The 18247-nt window shown below is 48.7% G+C and overlaps 1 protein-coding gene across 2 annotated transcripts in view; it reads left to right on the top strand.

Moving 5' to 3' along the window:
- The first annotated feature begins 2872 nt into the window (after positions 1-2872).
- The window catches only part of XPO6 (exportin 6), a 44317-nt gene continuing 28942 nt past the window's right edge, over positions 2873-18247 (top strand). For both annotated transcript variants that reach the window (XM_040440283.1, XM_040440282.1), the window contains exons 1-6: positions 2873-3559; positions 6541-6631; positions 10741-10853; positions 12266-12463; positions 12697-12856; positions 13378-13455. In XM_040440283.1, coding sequence (XP_040296217.1) covers positions 3557-3559; positions 6541-6631; positions 10741-10853; positions 12266-12463; positions 12697-12856; positions 13378-13455 — 643 coding nt within the window. In that variant the 5' untranslated portion in view covers positions 2873-3556. The remainder of the gene's footprint in view (positions 3560-6540; positions 6632-10740; positions 10854-12265; positions 12464-12696; positions 12857-13377; positions 13456-18247) is intronic.

Genomic DNA, 18247 nt, shown 5'->3' with positions numbered 1-18247 from the left:
AAGCACAGGCAGTGATAGGACATCACTTCCTGTGCGCGAGGATAAGGGGCCGCTGCGCGGGCGACCCACAATAGGAAGCCTCAGGCGACCCCCCGGAAAGGGCCGATCGACCCCCAAAGGGGTCGCGACCCCTAGGTTGAGAACCGCTGCTTTAAATCCTTCAGATAATATGTGGTGTCATTTTTCATCTTAATAAAGTATTGGTATATATTTCTAAATTAAAGAGCGTACTGTTTTCATTGGGGGTATTGTGACTGTTCGCACCAGGGTTTACATTGGCACAATGTTGTTGGCACTAATGGAATAATGGCTAACCCAAAGACTGGCATGGTGATAGGGGCACATTGCATTTACTTGTCCTTATTCGACTTGGGCCTCGTGCACACGACCGTTGTGTGTTTTGCGGTCTAATAGAACAGTACTATCCTTGTCCGTAATGTGAATAGGACATGTTTTAGACTATTTTTTTGCGGAACGGAAATACGGAAACGGAATGCACGCGGAGTAACTTCCGTTTTTTTTGCGGAAAACGGAACTGACACGTAAAAGAAAATATGTTCGTGTGCATGAGCCCTTAGTCTAAAAAATAAAAATAGGAGAACGAGGCATTTCAGTAGCAAATCAGACAGTCTGAACAGCATTTTTAGACTAAAAACAGGCACAAACACTTTAGTAAATGTGCCCCCATGTGTGACTAGCAGTTTTTGGTGCGGATTGACCGCAGAGCTTACCCTTGCATTGAAAAGAGTGAAATCCGCCCCAAAAATTTTTGGACATGCTGTGAATTTCAAAATCCGCAAGGCAGGTCAGTTTCAGCATATAACGAGTAAGCAAGGTGTACACGAGATTTGGGAAATCTCCCCCCATATGAAGGTCACCCCATTATTTCTATACAGTGCCATAGGGAGTCACCATAAGGCAGCAGATGGCGCGCCAACATCTCTGTGAGCTGTGACTGACTTACAGGGGTTGTCCCATCTGGACATGAATGCGGCCTCAGACGGCTGGGGGTCCAAACCCTCCACTGCCTTAGACCACCAGGGGTGTTAAGTTTTTTTTTCCGGAGTAAAATATTGATATCCTCAGAATAGGTCATCAATATCAGATGGGTAGGGGTCCGACTCTCAATACATTTTTTTGAAGAGGCCCCAGTGCTCAAGCAGGTGATCGTCGGGGCTGCCAAGAGTTGAAATCCCACTGATCTAATGAGCTATCCTGAGGCTAGCTCATCAATACTGTACTCCTGGCAAAACCCTTTAATATGAACCCCTTTACTTTTCTAGACCACCAGAGGTGTTTACATGAGTCCCTTTATTGTTCTAGACCAGTAGGGATGTTTATATTAACCCCTTGGCTGCCCTGAACCATCAGATATGTTTATATTAGCCCTCTTACTGTCTTAGTCCACTAGGCAGGTTTATAATAACCCCTTTACTGCCCTAGACCACCAGAGATGTTGATACTAACCCCTTTACTGCCATAGACCACTATGGATGTTTTTATATTAACATCTTGGCTGCCTTAAACCATCAGATATGTTTATATTAGCCCTTTTACTGTCCTAGACCACTAGGCAGGTTTATAATAACCCCTTTACTGCCCTAGACCACCAGAGATGTTGATATTATTAACCCCCTTTTACTGTTTTAGACCAACAGAAATGTTTACGTTAGCCCCTTTACTGTTCTAGACCACTATGGATGTTTATATTAACCCCATTAATGTCCTCGACCAGCAGAGATGTTTATATTAACCCCTTGGCTGCCCTAAACCATTAGATATGTTTATATAAACCATTTTACTGTCCTAGACCACCAGGAATGCTTCTATTAACCCCTTTACTGCCCTAGACCACCAGAGATGTTTATGTTAACCCCTTTACTATTCTACACTACCAGAAATGTGTATATCAACCCCTTTACTGTTTTAGATCACCAGACATGTTTACAGAAGCCCCTATACTGTCCTAGACCACCAGGGATGTTTACATTAACACACGTCATTATCCCTAACCTGCCCCCCCCCCCCCCCCCGCCTGTTGCAAGACTACAAGTCCCAGCATGTTTGGACAGCCTAGTTATTAGGGCATGCTGGGAGTTGTAGTTTTGCAATAGTTGGAGGGCAGCATGTTGGGCATCCCTGCATTAACCTCTCGACTGCCCTAAACCATTAGACATGCTTATATTAATCCTTTTTTTTTTGCTGTAGACCACCAGGATTGTTACTATTAACCCCTTTACTGCTCTAGACCAGAAAACATGTTTCTATTATCACCTTTACTGCCCTGAACCACCAGAGATGTGTATATTAACCCCTTCATTGCCCTAAACCACCAGGGATTCAAGGTTTCAACCCTTCCTGTAACCTAGATCACATTTTTGTGGAAAAGGTGTCAGGTCTACTCCTACTGCACTTGCACACATTCACGGACCAGGCCACAGACGTTACTATTCATCAGATGGAAATCTACCTCCAAGCTTCTATTACGCTGCTATAACAAAATAAACAAACTGAAATAATCCTGTGATCAATAACGTGTGCCACATTCCATCCGTTATTTCCATTCCACCAGTTGCATCAGTGTACATAAAATTAAAAAAAAGCCGTCAGGTGTGTAATCACCTCTGTTCCCCTACCAACATGGCGGCCTTATGCGTACCACTGCATGTCACGTGACAGTGCCCTTCCAGCGCCGAACGTCGCCTTTCCTCCGCTCTCATTGGTCGGCTCTAACAGCCGAGACGAGATGTTCCTCCACCAACATGGCCGCCCGTCTTTTCGGTCACGCTGATTGGACGATCCGCCTAATGATCCCGCCTCTCTTTCTTCTCAGCATTATCTGATTGGCTCCGGTCCCGGCCCGGCCAAGATGACTTCCGGCCAAGCGGAAGGAGTGTACGACTCTGTCAATTAAACGGGGAGACGACAGAAGGGAAACGCTAGAGGCACCACTCCCCCCTACCGGAAGCGGAAAGCAAGCTGAATAGAGACCCCCCTTGGGAGTCGTGAAGACTGACCCCTGACACCCCCACCTCCCCATTAGCCATCCTTTACTGGGTGTGGCCCCTGACCCTAGCAGGGGCCACATGTGCTTTCTATCTTCCTCCCAGGGAGCGTACTGGCTGTTGTAGCCCATTTTATGTCTTTACAATTCATTTCTGCATGCCTCGTCTCTGCCTAGCCCCCCATACCTGTGCTGCAGCCCCTCTGTATACAGCCATACCTGTGTGCTCTCCTCCCCCATCACTGCCTAGGGCTGCAGTAATGGAATGCCCCCTATAGCTTGTTGCCCCCCTTTGGGGTGATAGAAGGGCACGCCCTCGGAGGGTGTTTGAGATTTTATATATATATATATGTGTGTTCATGTGACGATGTATTAGGCGTGCACCCAAGACGTGGAGGGGGCAGCACTGCCAGTACATTAGTGCCATTTTATATTTGTTAGGTTTTACTGTCCGGGAAAGGGGGGGAGTTGGGTTGCGTCTAGCCGGCGGTGTGACATGTGCCGGGAAAGAGACGGCGGTGTGAAGAGACGAGCTTGACAACCAATCACAGCATGGTGAGTACACGGGGCAGCGGGATAAGTACCCCACATGAGTCGTAGGGCCCCCTCGGATACTAGATGCTACCTCTGCACCCCTTAGAGCAGGGGTCAGAAACCTCCGGCGCTCCAGATGTGGGAAAACTACAACTCCCATCATGGTCCACTCACTGCCAAGCAAGTGAGCATGCTGGAAGATGTAGTTACACCACAGCTGGAGCGTCAGAGGTGGCACCTAGTGTCTAAGGGGGCCCACGACATGTTAGGAAGGGATCTTGTTGCGGATTTTCTTCCAGGAGCTTCAAGTTACCCCCTCCCCCAATAGAAGCGATAATGATGACCTGTGGGCAAGTGTCTTAAAGGGGTTGTGTCATCTGAGACATTGGTGGCATATTGTTAGGACAGAGCGGGACCCCCGAAGTGAGCAGAGAACAGGCGCGCATGCGTGGACGCTCTCCATTCATTTCTATGGGACTGCCTAAAGTAGACAAGCTTGGCCATCTCTTGCAGAGCATTGGCCGCGCTTGCGCAGTGCTCTCTCCGTTTATTTCTATGGGACCTCCAAAAATAGCCATGCGTGGCTGGCGGGTGCGCGAGGCACTCTTTGACTTCCGGGGGGGCCCAGAGGTGGGATCTGCACCTGTCTGACTGGTGGCATATCCTAGTGATGTCACCAATGTCTGAGATGAGACAACCCCCTTTTCTTTTTTTTTTTTTAGGTGTATTCCTGTGTTATGAGTGCATGAATATGGAGCCAGAAGTCCCCAGGGATCAGCTGCACGGCATGGGCCAGTTTCCCTTACCCTGGGTTCAGACCTGAGCGTTCGCGATGGAGCGCTCTGTATGCGCGTTTGTACCGGTGTTTACAATCGCGCATACAGAGACAAGCGAACGCCCAATGTCGCGCGTTCCCGAAAGTCTATGTACGGGAACGCGCGACAAACGCCCAAAAAAACGCTCAAGTACTTGTTTGAGCGTCGGGCGTTTTACAGCGCGATCGTACGCGCTGTAAAACGCCCAGGTGAGAACCATTCCCATAGGGAAGCATTGGTTTATCCTTGTTGAGCGTTTTACAGCGCGTAGGAACGCGCTGTAAAACGCTCAGGTGTGAACTGGGTGTTAGGCTTCTTTCACATGAGCGTGTCCTGTGTGCAAGCGTGATATCCCATCGTGGACACTGATCGCATTATAATGATTTATAAAGCTGTGTGTCTCTGCATCACCTTACTGCTACAGAATTATACTGACTGCATTATGTCAGTATAATTCAGTAGATACAAGTCATGCAGAGACACACAGCATTATAATGCCCTATGCTCCTGCGAAACGAGCAGTGTCCATAACGGGCTATCACGCTCACACGCGGAGTGTGATTTCGCACAGGACACGCTCTTCTGAAATTAGGTATACATTTTTGTGCCCTGATAATCCCGCTTGCATATGGCCATTGGAAAAGAGAATCAGATTTCATGCCCTGCAGGCCGATCAGTGGGTTACAAGCTGCTGTTTATGGCAGCCTGTATACTACCATTTGGACTCCTGCAAGGTATCGGCGGCAGTAATGAGGCTCCCACATTTAGGGCAATTGCTTTTTATGCCATTTCCTAATATTCAGAGTGACTTAAAGGCAGCCTGTCGCCTCCAAAATCAGTTTCGAAGTAACCATGCCGCCATGTGAGGTTGGTCCACAAAGCCAGTGTTATGGCGGAACATTGATGCAGCATACGGAGTGGCCCCTCCCACAGTGCACCGAAAACCTCATTCCTATAAAAATAGAAGCATCTTTCAGCATTAAAGGATTGAGTTTTCACACAGACCGCTGTCACTTAATTTTCCACAGGATTTTTGTGCGTTTTCTTCTGCATTTCCGCACCAAAATCTGCTTTCGTTACTTGCGGATTTGCCCCAGATCTTTTCAAAAAGGGTGAAATCTGAGCTGAAAAATCACACAATCGACAACATCGTCTCCACCGCAGGTCCATTTCCACCTAGAAAATTTCAGCGCCATGTACATGAGATTTTAAACATCAGCCGCTACTGTGCACGAAAATCCGTACCATGCGCATACACCCTAAGGCAGGGATCCGCAACCTCCCGCACTCCAGATGTTCTGAAACTACAACTCCCAGCATGTTCCACTCACTTTCATGGCAGTTACAAGAACAGCCAAGCAATTGTGCATGCAGGGAGTTATAGTTTCACAACAGCTGGAGTGCCGAAGGTTGCCGACCCCCTGTCCTAAGGCCTCATGCACACGGCCGTATCAGTTTTGCGGTCCGCCACCCTCGGATCTGCACAATACGGATGCTGTCCATGTGCATGTCACATTTTCCTCAGTCCCCATTATAGAAATGGCTATTCTTGTCTGCAAAACGGACAAGAATAGGACATGGGACAGACGGACGGATGCAGATGTCATCTGTGTGGTGTCCCCTCTTTTTTATCTTTTTGCAGACCCATAGAAATGAATAGGTCCATGTGCGATTCGCAAAAAATGCAGATCGGACGTGGACCCAAAATATGGTCACGTGCGTGAGGCCTAACGGAGACTGACCCCTTTATATAAGGGGGTCTAGCGGATTAGTGATCTCCGACCTATGGCAAAACTTCAGCTCCCGGCATGTCCTGCCCATCACAGGCTGGAAGCTACATCTTTAAAAGAGCGTGGGGCAGCGGTCCCTGATTATCAGCGCAATGAAATGGCCGCAGCGTTTGCAGGAAGCGCCCTTATATTGAGGAGCCCTCCTTATGTATTTATGACTTGCAATACCGATTTAGGCATGCGCCCCATTCTAAACCCTCTGCACAGCCAGGCGGCCGGGGCTGCCACCCCATTCATTCTCAGGATTGAGAGGTCGGACCTTCACTGATCATATGGCACATTTTAGCATTGTACATAATGCATGCTGAGAGTCGTAGTTCAGCTGAAGATCACTGCTCTGTATATGTGACGACTACTACCACCACCATCTGACTTTACGATCCCTTTCTGTTTCCAGGCGTCCGAGGAGGCCTCGCTCCGTGCCCTGGAGGGTCTTATGAGTGAGTTCTTTCACACCAGCACATCCAATGATCGGAAGAGAGAAATCGGTGAGGCAATCGGTGACGCGGATGACTTTATGCATATGCATGGCGGTGTATTTTTTAGGTGACCTTGGATGGTACCTCTGTATCTTAGGAGCCTGCTATTGGATAGCCTGTGGGGTGTATACTTGCTGGATCCGGGAAGGTGGGAGCGGTGGTCCATGTGACGTAGTGTTCTGTGGTCATGTGACAAAATCTGCAAGACTTGAAGGCGCAGAGCGTGTCAATGTGAAGCAGCCCGACTCTGACTTAAAGGGGTTGTCCTAACGGGACAGCTCTTGCCCACATGCACTGTTGGGTTATATGGACACCATAGTGGGCAAAGAGCGTATAACCTCTGTAAAGAGATTTCTCATGACCCCAGTTGAATGTAGAGGTGGTCACGCATTCGCACTACCGCCCCATTAAATCTGTGGATCCGATGGAGAGAGTGGGCACTGCATTCAGTCCCATAGAGTTTGAATGGAGCAGCATGCGTGACCACTATTCCGTTCAAACACAGGACCCTCATTCTTGCTGCACGGTCAGACCCCCAGCGATCAGATCTATCCTGTGTGGATAATAAATGTTTTTCATGGCCCACCCCCTTTAATAGAGACTATAATGGAATTGTTCACTATGCAGTTTTCTGGCTCCAGAATTGGACGGGATATGTGAGCGGAGAGTGCAGAGTGTCACCTGTCGGCGAAAACGATAATTCCTTACCTTTTTTTATTTTTATTCAACTAATGTGTACGAGCACCGTTTTAAAGGGGTTTTCTGGGGCCTAGATACTGATGACGTATACTCTGAATAGGTCATCAGTATCAGATTGGTGGGGGTCCGACACCCAGCGCCACTCAACGGTTTGCTATTCCTGGCAGCCGCCGGCGCTGACACTATACAGGGGATGGAGCTGGAAGCAGAAGGCTCATCATCCACCACGTAGTGGCCGTGCCAGAGTACTGCAGCTCACCTCCCATTCACCTGAATGCTGCAGTACGCCGGCATGGTCACTACACAGTGGAGGAAGCTTTCTCCTTCCAGTTCTGCCCACAGTATAGTTTCTAACGTTAGCGGCTGCCAGGAAAAGCTGATTGTCGGAGGTGTCAGGTGCCAGACCGACCCCCCACTGATCTGATATTAATGTCCTTTCCTAAGGTCTCTGAAAATCCCTTTAAAGGGGTTCACCCCTCTCAGACGTTGATGACACGTTGCTAGGATATGCCATCAATGTCAGGTGGTGTGGGTCCGACCTCGAAGGAGAGCACACTGCGCATGCGTGGCGTGCAGTCTGCTATTTTTGGGAAGTCCCTTGGAAATGAATGGAGAGCATGCCGTGCAAGTGCAGTGTGCTCTCCTTTACTTCCGCTCAGTTCACCTCTATGGGACTGCCGAAAATAGCAGAGCCAGTGCACTCAACGGTGAATGAAGAGTGGCTATGCTTGCTTGATGTGCCCTCCATCACTTCGGGTGGTTCCCAGAGGGAGACTCGCACCGTGTGACATTGATGGCCTAGCCTTGTGATGGGCCAACCCCTTTAAGCTGGCCATAGATTGGATAGCTGTCGGATGAATGTCTGCTCCCTGCTGAGCATGCATGTATGGCAGCGGATATATGCCACTGGCAGCAGCTTATCTCCCCTGAGAACAAAAAGATTGGGCATGTTGAAATCCAACTGCCCGATCCCTTACCTCACCCAACATCTGCTGTTGGTGGAGAGTTGGAAGGACCCCCTATACACATTAGATGGTTGGCAGGTTCAGCTGACATTCATCTAATGTGTATGGATGACATAAGGCAGTTCTCTTCTCCGGTTGAGAAAGTATAACTCCCAGCACCCCCCAATAGCTAGTTGGAGATCACTGGCCTAAAGGAACAAGGAGGGTTGACAACGCTGTCTATATGAGTGGTCCCCAGACCGGATCCTGACGTGGTTGTGACAGGTCTGCCGCACGTGTTGTTCTGCTGTGTAACTTCTTCTTGAAGTTTTTAAAAATGAGAGCGGTGCGTCGCTCTGGGGAGACGTATTAACCAGTCGCCTGTATATAGCTGGTTGTGCATGCCATGGGCGCATAGCCCGGGTGCAGCGGGCATCGGTGCACAACTGAAGGGGTTTTCCATCTTTTGCTGTTTCTTTCTTTCAAACTCTGTGGTCAGCGATTGGGAACATTGTACGTCCACTCCCTGACTTCTCACAGCTGAGGGGCTGGTACATTCCATGCTGTGTAATCCTTTGTATTCCCATCCGGAACACTTGTGGCATATTACAAGAGGTGGGACCTACACCTGTCGAGAACAAATCCCCATTACGTCATGTGCAGCCCCTCTCCATTCACTTCCATGAGAATTCCAAAACCCTACTTGGCTGTTTTTGGGACTCCCATAGAAGTGATTGGAGAGAGCTGCGCATGCACGTGGACCTCTCCGTTCACCGCTGCTGCCAGTCAGGCCCTGTTATTTGAATAGTGGTGGGACCTGCACCTAGCAGACATTAAAGGGGTATTCCGGATAGTTTGTTAGCCTCTGTCCACAGGATAGGGGATAACTATTAGATCGATTGGGGACTCCTACTGCTCTCGAACGGGGGCCCCGTACCCTCTGAAAGGAACAGACGTTCACATGTGTGTGTCAGTTCTATCCATTTCTATGGAAGTTCCAGAATTAGCAGAGTACACTGCTCTGATATCTCCGGAACTCCCATAGAAATGAATAGAGGGGCTGCACGCATGCCTGACTGGCTGCTCCGTTCATTTCAGAGGGGCTGCAGGGGGTACGGGGGCTCCAATTATTATGATCAGTGGGGGTCCCAGTGGTAGGGACCACAATTTAATAGTTATCCCTTATCCTGTGGATAGGGGATAACTTAATCTTCTCAGAATACCCCTTTAATGTTGCACACTGTCCAGTCTAAATATCGCTGACAGGAATACTGCTTTAAAGGGGTTGTCCGGTGTTTTAATATTGGTGACCTATCCTCAGGATAGGTCATCAATATCACATCGGCGGGGCTCTGACACCCGGCACCCCCGCCGATCACCTGTATGAGGATATGGTGCGCACCTGCCTTTTCACGTCTCTCTTCCTGCTCTGCCATAGACATAGCAGCAGTGAGAAGGAATACGGCACTGTGCACACTGTGCTTGCGCGCGCCTTCCCTTCATAGAGCTGATCGGCAGGGGTGTCGAACCCTCGCTAATCTGATATTGATGATCTCTCTTGAGGATGGGTCATCAATAGAAAAAGCCCGGAGAACCCCTTTAAATCGCTGTCCTATCCTTCTCGTTTCTTGCATTTAGCCTGCACTGGATATATTTGGAGGAGATGTTCTAAGCCAGGGATGCTCAACCTGCGGCCCTCCAGCTGTTGTAAAACTACAACTCCCACCATGGCCTGCTTTAGGATGATAGCTGTAGACTATCTGGGCATGCTGGGAGTTGTAGTTTTTCAACAGCTGGAGGGCCGCAAGTTGAGCATCCCTGTTCTAAGCCAATCTCCTCCGTTGTATCTCGGAGGATTCTCCAGACTTGGATACAGCTGGAACAAAATCTCAGCTGTGAGAGGAATTAGTTCAGGCGAACCTTTTATGTCTGGCCCCATTCCTTGACCACAAGCAGATATGTTGATATTTGTGAAAATTCACTATAAAAAAATAAATAAAAAAAGTAGCACAACCCACTTTACAGAAACGCATTTTAAAGGGCTTCTCTGCTTTCTTTGGGCTGAAATGCCATGACTATATTTCTCATTGTGGCTTCTGAGGGGGGTGGGTTATGTGCTGCTCTTCAGCACTATTTGCTGCATGTCTTTAAGGCCTCAACGGTTGTGTGTATGAGGCCTAAGGGGGTTGTCCAGGATTAGAAATCGTGGCTGCTTTCTAGCAAAAACAGCGCCATCCCTGCCCCACAGTCTGTGTGTGATCGCAGTTCAGCCCCATTCACTTCAATGGTGCTGAGATGGAATACCAGACACAACCTGTGGGCAGGGGTGGTGCTGTTTTTGGAAGAATTTCTAGGGAAGTTTATAATCCATTACATCACGGTTGGGTCAGCCTGGTGAAACTACAACTCCCAGCAGTCTCTGGTTATAATGTCCTGTACTGTATCGCTCTCTAATGACTTTCCTCTTTTGCACAGAGGCCCTATTGAATAACTTCGCGCAGCAGCTCGGGGCCTGGAGGTTCTGCTTCTACTTCCTGTCCAGCTCGCACAATGACTATGTTCTGATGTACAGTCTCAGCGTGTTTGAGGTGAGAGAATTCATCACTTCTTAGCTTATTATAGATCGATGCATGACACACACATGTAGACACAGATGAACTTTGCCCTTAAAGGAATTGTCCATTGACTCCAGCGGGCCTGATGATTAAAAGAACACTGATGAATAATGTGTTATGTCGAGTGCAGGGTCTGTGAGGGCGTCTGTCAGCAGTTTTGTACCTATGAACTGTTGCATATGCGCTTGGCAGCTGAAGGCATCTGTGTTGGTCCCATGTTCATATGTGCCCGCATTGCTGAGAAAAATGATGTTTTAATATATGCAAATGAGCCTCTAGGAGCAACGGGGTCGTTACCATTACACCTAGAGGCTCTGCTCTCTCTGCAACTGCCGCGCCCTCTGCACTTTGATTGACAGGACCAGACAGTGTAAACTTCATCACACCTGGCCCTGTCGAAGTGCAGAGGGCGCAGTAGTTGCAGAGAGAGCAGAGCCTCTAGGTGTAACAGCAACGCCCCCGTTGCTCCTAGAGGCTCATTTGCATATAATAAAACATACATTTTTCTCAGCAATGCGGGCACATAGGAACATGGGACCAACACAGATGCCTTCAGCTGCTAAGTGCACATGTGACAGGTCAGTCAGTGTCATAGGTACAAAACTGCTGACAGATGCCCTTTAAAAAAAGTAATACTCCGTATACTAATTGCCCACCTTTTCCGTTCTGAGTTCTCCTGGGTTCGTCTCGGCCTTGATTTGCCGCAGCCAGTGATTGGCTGAACAGTCAGTTGCGCATTGAGAGGGTCTAGATCAGGGATCAGCAACCTTCGGCACTCCAGCTGCTGTGATACTACAACTCCCAGCATGTAAACTTACTTGGCTGTTCTGGTGACTCCCTCAGAAGTAAAAGGAGGATTCTGGGAGTTGTAGTTTCAGAACTTCTGGAGTGCCGGAGGTTGCTGATCCCTGGTCTAGGAAGTAGTGGGGGATACAGAAAGCATCTGGACGGGAGCAGCAGGGAATCATATTACTTTATTTTATTTTAAAGTGTTCCCTAGGCTACAGATGTGGATGCGCTATCCTTATGGTAGGCCATCAGTATAATGATGCTGGGTGTCCCCCACCGCTCACCTTATTCGGGCTGCCATGGTGCCTATACTACCCCCCTTCTGCTCCATACACTTGTTAGTTTCTGGTGCTGGATGTTGACATTCACCAAGCAGATATTGATGACCTATAATTGTAACCTGGAGAATTCTTTGAAGTCATTGCAAAAAAATTAGTCGGTCACAGAGCACAGATTTAAGGAAAAGTTTCTTATACCGAGGTGAAATGTATTGCAGAATGTGAGCCGCTGCTGTAAAATTGGCGCGCTTTCTGCCTGCCGTGTATCATAAATATAGGACTGCGGTAATAAATCTCCCCCACTGATTAATTGTGCAGAACTTAATCAATAAGATGTGGCTGGGCGTCCCGTCAGAGGAGAAGATGGAGATCCGCAGCTCCTTGCCCAAGCTCCTCCTGAGCCAGCACAAAGCGCTTCCTGGCTTCATCTGCAACAAGCTGTGCAAGGTGATTGTGGACATGGGCAGACAGGACTGGCCGATGTTCTACCATGACTTCTTCACCAATATCCTGCAGGTAAGGGGATTCCTCCTTGGGTAAAAAAAATAAATAAGGCAGCTTGTCCATAGGTTGTGCTTGGTATTGCAGCTTAGCTCCATTGACGTGAGCTGTAATACCACATGCAACCTGTGTGGAGCTGTTTTTTGGAAAGGAAGCAGCATTTTTTTTCCCCAAATTATAGACAACCCCTTTAAGAGGCAGTTTCTCAGCACGTATTCACTGTGTGTCTCCGTCACCCCATCATGTAGCTTATCCAGAGTCCCCGCACGACTTCCCTCGGGTTGATCATGCTGAAGACTGCTTCGGAAGAGCTGGCCTGTCCCAGGGAGGACCTGAGCGTAGCCAGGAAGGAGGAACTTCGCAAACTGCTGCTGGAGCAAGTGCCAACCGTGCTGGGTCTGCTGACGGGTAGGTGCTTAGAAGCCACGCGGAACTCTGGACTGAAGGGGACATGTCTCTTTTAGTAACTACTTGCATTCTGCATGGATCATCTATTCTTATAACTGTATGCAGTGCCGTTCCTCTGTTATTCCTGCTAGAAGTTTAATTGGCTGGGGAGGGGTGTCCCTGCACAGTCAGATAATGGCAGCACCGATTGGATAGAGTCAGACTGTGCAGGTAACAACCAATTGTACTTTATTCATAAACTTCTAGTAGGAGTTATAGAGGAATCATCATCATTTGTTTCTGTTACAGAATCAGGAAACTGTACGCTTCATGCTTTCATTTTAATTTCTGCCAGACAAAGGGTGGGGTTGTCATTTTATTTTTATTTTTTTTGGCTCTTCGTGCATCTCCATTTACATAGACCTCTGCCTAAGGGTGTACACCTCATTTCCTCCATATGTAATTTAACGTAACCAGGGCATGTTATTTAGGTCATTGCCTTTGCATTACCTCTAATGACACTACTTTCTGTTAAATTCCAGGCGTGCTTGAAAGTATATGGGATAAACACAGCGTCACCACAGCCACTCCTCCGCCATCACCCACTGCGTCAGATGCCGGTGAGCGTGCCACCTTCCTATATGTCCTCCCGTTTCTTTCTGGTCAAATTGCTTGACACTGTGTACGATTTTTAAAGGGTGTTCTGGTTATCACCTATCCAGAGGTTGGGGCTATAATCATTACATCAGTGGGGGGCTATTTGCGGAGACCCCCACCGATTATGAGAACCTGGCCCCATACCCCACGCAGACCTGTCTGGTTGAGCGTGCACGCAGCCGCTCCAATCATGTCTAAGGGACTGCCAGAGATGGCAAAAGTACAAGCGCTCGCCTGTTTCCACCAGTCCCATAGAAATGAATGGAGCAGCAGTCCCCATGCTTGACCTGCAGCTCTGTTCGTTTTACGGCCCCTGTAAGTCATGACAGATGGCTACAATTTGCCATCACTTCATGATCCATTTCAGTCCAACCTCTAATTCTTTACCCTGTTTCCAGCCCACTACTTGCAAAATACATGACTGGCACCCAGCTCTGTCCCAGTGCCGAGTTCACTTCAGAGTCCATGGGGTCCCAAAGATCAGACCCTCAAAGATCATAGGCCAAGTAATGACCTATGCTACTGACATGTCATCACTTTACAAGAAGATATTAACCCTCTAATTGACTCCTATGCTTGACAAGGATCCTCCAGAGTGCTTAAAGGAACACCCCTCACTACAAACCTGTTATGCCTAGGACAAGACCTAAGGGTGGTCAGACAAGATATAAGAATTTGCTTTAGGAGGTCCTTTAAATGCCTTAATCATTCTCCTCCATGTCTAGGCAGAATACAGTATAGTAGTTTGCCTTGAGTCTCCCTTTAAGAAACCAGTTATAATACTCTTAACGTGAACGATGGTTGCCAGCGTACCCCATTAGGAGATGCAGATGCCCACCTAGCCATACTGCAGAATAATTCTGGTTGGATTAAGTGGCCCCATCGACTATCTGTCTCTAATTCTGTGATCTGCAAGCAGCGTCCAGTAAGGGGAAGCTGGAACTGGTCTTCTTTATCTCCTCTGGTAATATGGCGGTGTTCCATGATTGTAGTACTCCTTATTGGTGATCTTGAGGTATCTTCCCTCCAAGCATCAAAGAGGCAGTTGCAAGGGGTTAGAAAAATGTTGCTGCTTTCTTTAAAGAGGTTATCAGGGAATTAATATTGGTGACCTATCCACAGCATAGGTCATCAGTTTTCACAACGGTGGGGGGTGGTAGTCCTGACACACCCGCCGATTAGCTGTTTTGGGAAGCTGCAGCTCTATGGTGAGCGTGGAGGCCTCCCCAGTGCTTACCAAGCATGGACTTGTATGGGGCTGAGCTGCAACTAGGCAATATACGGTGCTCACGCAGCGCCTGGGCTCTTCTAACAGCTGATCGCTGAGGGTCACGGGCGCCGGACCCCTGCTGATTTGATACTGAGGATAGATAATCAATATTAATTCCCAGATAACCCTTTAAAGAGGTTGTCTCCTCATAGACCATGGGGGCGTATCGCTAGGATATGCCCCCATTGTCTTATAGGTGCGCTGGGACCAGCACCTATATCGAGAACGGAGCCCCGCAAGGTGGTGGCTGGAGAACTCCGGCCACCACCAAGCCGGCTCCCCATAGAAGTGAATGGGAGCGTACCACACATGCGCGGCGCCTGCTCCCATTCATTTCGATGGGGCCGACGGAAATATCCGAGCCAGCGCTCGACTATCTTTGCCGACCCCCGTAGAAAATGAATGGAGGGCGGCTGCGCATGTGCAGTGCGCCCTCCTTCACTTGCGGGGCTCCGTTCTTAATATAGGTGCTGGGATCCGCACCTATAAGACAATGTTGAGACATGATGAGACAACCCCTTTAAGAAACAACACCACTCCTCTCCTGAGGCCATGTCTGATTGTGGAACTCGTATCCCCTTCATTGGACTCCAAGACACAGACCATGGACCAGTGGTGCTTTCTCTTTCAACTTCAGGCACAAGCAAAAAATGGAGACATGCCCCTAAGTAGTATGGGAGCACATTTTACTACGCACAGCGGACTTCCTGCCTTGTAATCGCATTGGAGGACACTGTGTAGTTCTCATTTCCTAAAAATATCCAGTAAATGTAGAGCCGTTCTAAAAATAATGTACTTCCACTTTAACGTGTGACCTTCTGAGTACAACACATTTCCACTTGTGCAAGGCAATGTGAAACCTGTAGTTTCAGAAAACGTCTAACTTGTCTTAGTGCCTTTTTGATCTGTGAGGTGCAGATAGTGAGACCCCCCCACCCGCTGATTCTCGGGGAGGCAGGATAGTATACAGCGGGGATCAGCAACCTTCGGCACTCCAGCTGCTGTGAAACTACATCTCCCAGCATGCACACTTGCTCAGCTGTTCTTGTAACTCCCATAGAGGTAAAAGCAGGATTCTGGGAGTTGTAGTTTCGGAACGGCTGGAGTGCTGGCGATTGCTGAGCCCTTACGTCGCTCTGATTGCTTCCACGAGGATCAGCAGAGCAGAGTTGAAGCAGCTGAGCGCCTGTTATGGGGGCACCAACCATTAGATCCATCCGATACGTCAGATGTTTTCTGAATGTAGATGTACACTAAAGGCTTCACGTCTGCCCCTTCAATAAGTGTATAAGAGACGTGCCCCCATGTGAGACTCTTCTAACTGGGGGAGTGTACATCATCCCTGCCATATAGCACAAGTTAGATTTCAGATGCACATTTAAAGGGGCTGATATTGTTAAAGATCAGCCCTGACCTTTTCCATACGTCCTGTTGGGCCACCTGCTCTGGACCCTCATTTACAGTAGGTGCCACCAGCAGCGGCTCTTGCTCTGGTGCATTTGGGCTGTACATTTGTTTAAATGCTCTCATCTAATACGTCATTACATCCAGTGGCCTCTAAATAATCTTCTGGCAAAATCGGCAAGTTGCCTGGTGTCTTGGTGGCCACACCAGCAGTGACTCTCCTATTCAGGTGGTTATCTGTGACGAGATGTTCCCTTTCTTGGAGAAGACTGGAGTTGCCCTCGTGTTACTCGTTATAATAGAGGAATGCAGGTTTTGCAGCATCTCTATAGTAAACACATGTCATCAGCACCCAGTTTTTGTCACTCCCGGTCCCTGCGCGTCTTCCGGCATGTCTGTCATTTCCCCTGAGATCATTGGCGTCTACTTGTTGCTTATTTCCTTCCTGTTCACGAAAGCATTTGTGGTTCCCTTTTGTAATGCGGCTGCAGACACGGACTGAAGAGATGGCACAAGAGGTGGCGCCTAGCCAATATTGGCATTCTTTTTCACAGTGGTAGCATGGACTTCAGGACTGACAGTATGGCGACTTACCACACCATGAGATGTCTCCTTCAGAGGTGACCACCAAGTGTCGACCATGCACAGCCTGCTTTTCTATCAGGAACATCCACTCCCCTCTCCGTGGGTTGTCTTGTATTGTAGTTCAGTCCCTTTGACTTAAAGGGGTATTCCCATCGCAGACAATGGGGGCATATCGCTAGGATATGCCCCCATTGTCTGATAGGTGCGGGTCCCACCTCAGGGACCATCACCTACAACGTTAACTGAGCGAGGAGAGCTGTGGCGGGAGGACCCTGGATTTCCCGGGGTACGTCCACCACCAAGCGCTGCTCCCATAGAAGTGAATGGGAGCGCACCGCGCACGATCGCCCCTTTCTCCCATTCGTTTCTATGGGGAAGACTGAAATAGCCAAACCAGCGCACAGCTTTTTTCAGCGGCCCCTTAGAAATGAATGGACCCGCACCTACAATGAGAACGGAGCGGGGAAAGTAACTGGGGGGCGCACTGCGCAGCCCTCCTCCATTCATTTCTATGGGGCTGCCGAAAATAGCTGTGCGCTGGCTTGGCTATTTCCGTCTGCCCCATAGAAATGAATGGGAGAAGGGGGCGATCGTGCGCGGTGCGCTCCCATTCACTTCTATGGGAGCAGCGCTTGGTGGTGGACTGACCCCGGGAAATCAGGGGTCCTCCAGCCACAGCTCTCCTTGCTCCGTTCTCGTTGTAGGTGCGGGTCCTAGAGGTGGGACCCGCACCTATCAGGCAATGAGGGCATATCCTAGCGATATGCCTCCATTGTCTATGATGGGAATACCCCTTTTTAAATGGATGTGAGCTGCAGTACCAGACACTGCCTATAGACAAGAAAGGCGCTGTTCCTTCAGAAAAAAAATAATAATAAATCAGACTTTCTCCTAATCTTGGACAAGGAGAGGTTCCCATAAAAAAAATATATATACAGTATATACCCATGAATTCCAGAAATGATGAATCTTTGTGTGAGATGCAGGAATATTCTAGCCACCACTCTCAATGGGATGATGTTGCTTCTTCTATCCACAATCTGTTTTTCTCCATCCCAGTTAATGACTGGCCTGCAGAAAGGTTTTGGACACAGTGTCAGGTGACTGTGCCGTCCAATAGCTACTGTGGGATGTCTCCTTACAGTCAGTCCCCCCCCCGACCAGATGGATGATCATGTCGGCGACTGGCTTATTGCAGTAAGGACTTGTGCACGTGGCCGTATCACAAGTCCATCTTGTATGCAACCTGTTTACAGCACCCGTAAAAATCTATGGGCCCCGAGTCTGTTTGCTTCCAGTCCCGTTCCCAGGGTCGAATGGGCCACGTGCATGAGGCCTTATGGCAATGTAAAGCAGGGCTAGGTCTCCGCTGCCCCTTAGACAAGGCCACTGCAGGGCGGTCAGTCTGGTTTGTGCAGTCCTGGATGCAATATCTGGCCTCAAGCTGTGGCTTCTCTTAGGATGCAATGTTAGGGCTCATGCACACAACCCTATGT

The sequence above is a fragment of the Bufo bufo genome, chromosome 7 (assembly GCF_905171765.1).
Source record: "Bufo bufo chromosome 7, aBufBuf1.1, whole genome shotgun sequence".
Taxonomy (NCBI): Eukaryota; Metazoa; Chordata; class Amphibia; order Anura; family Bufonidae; genus Bufo; species Bufo bufo.
This window is presented reverse-complemented; position numbering and strand designations above follow the sequence as displayed.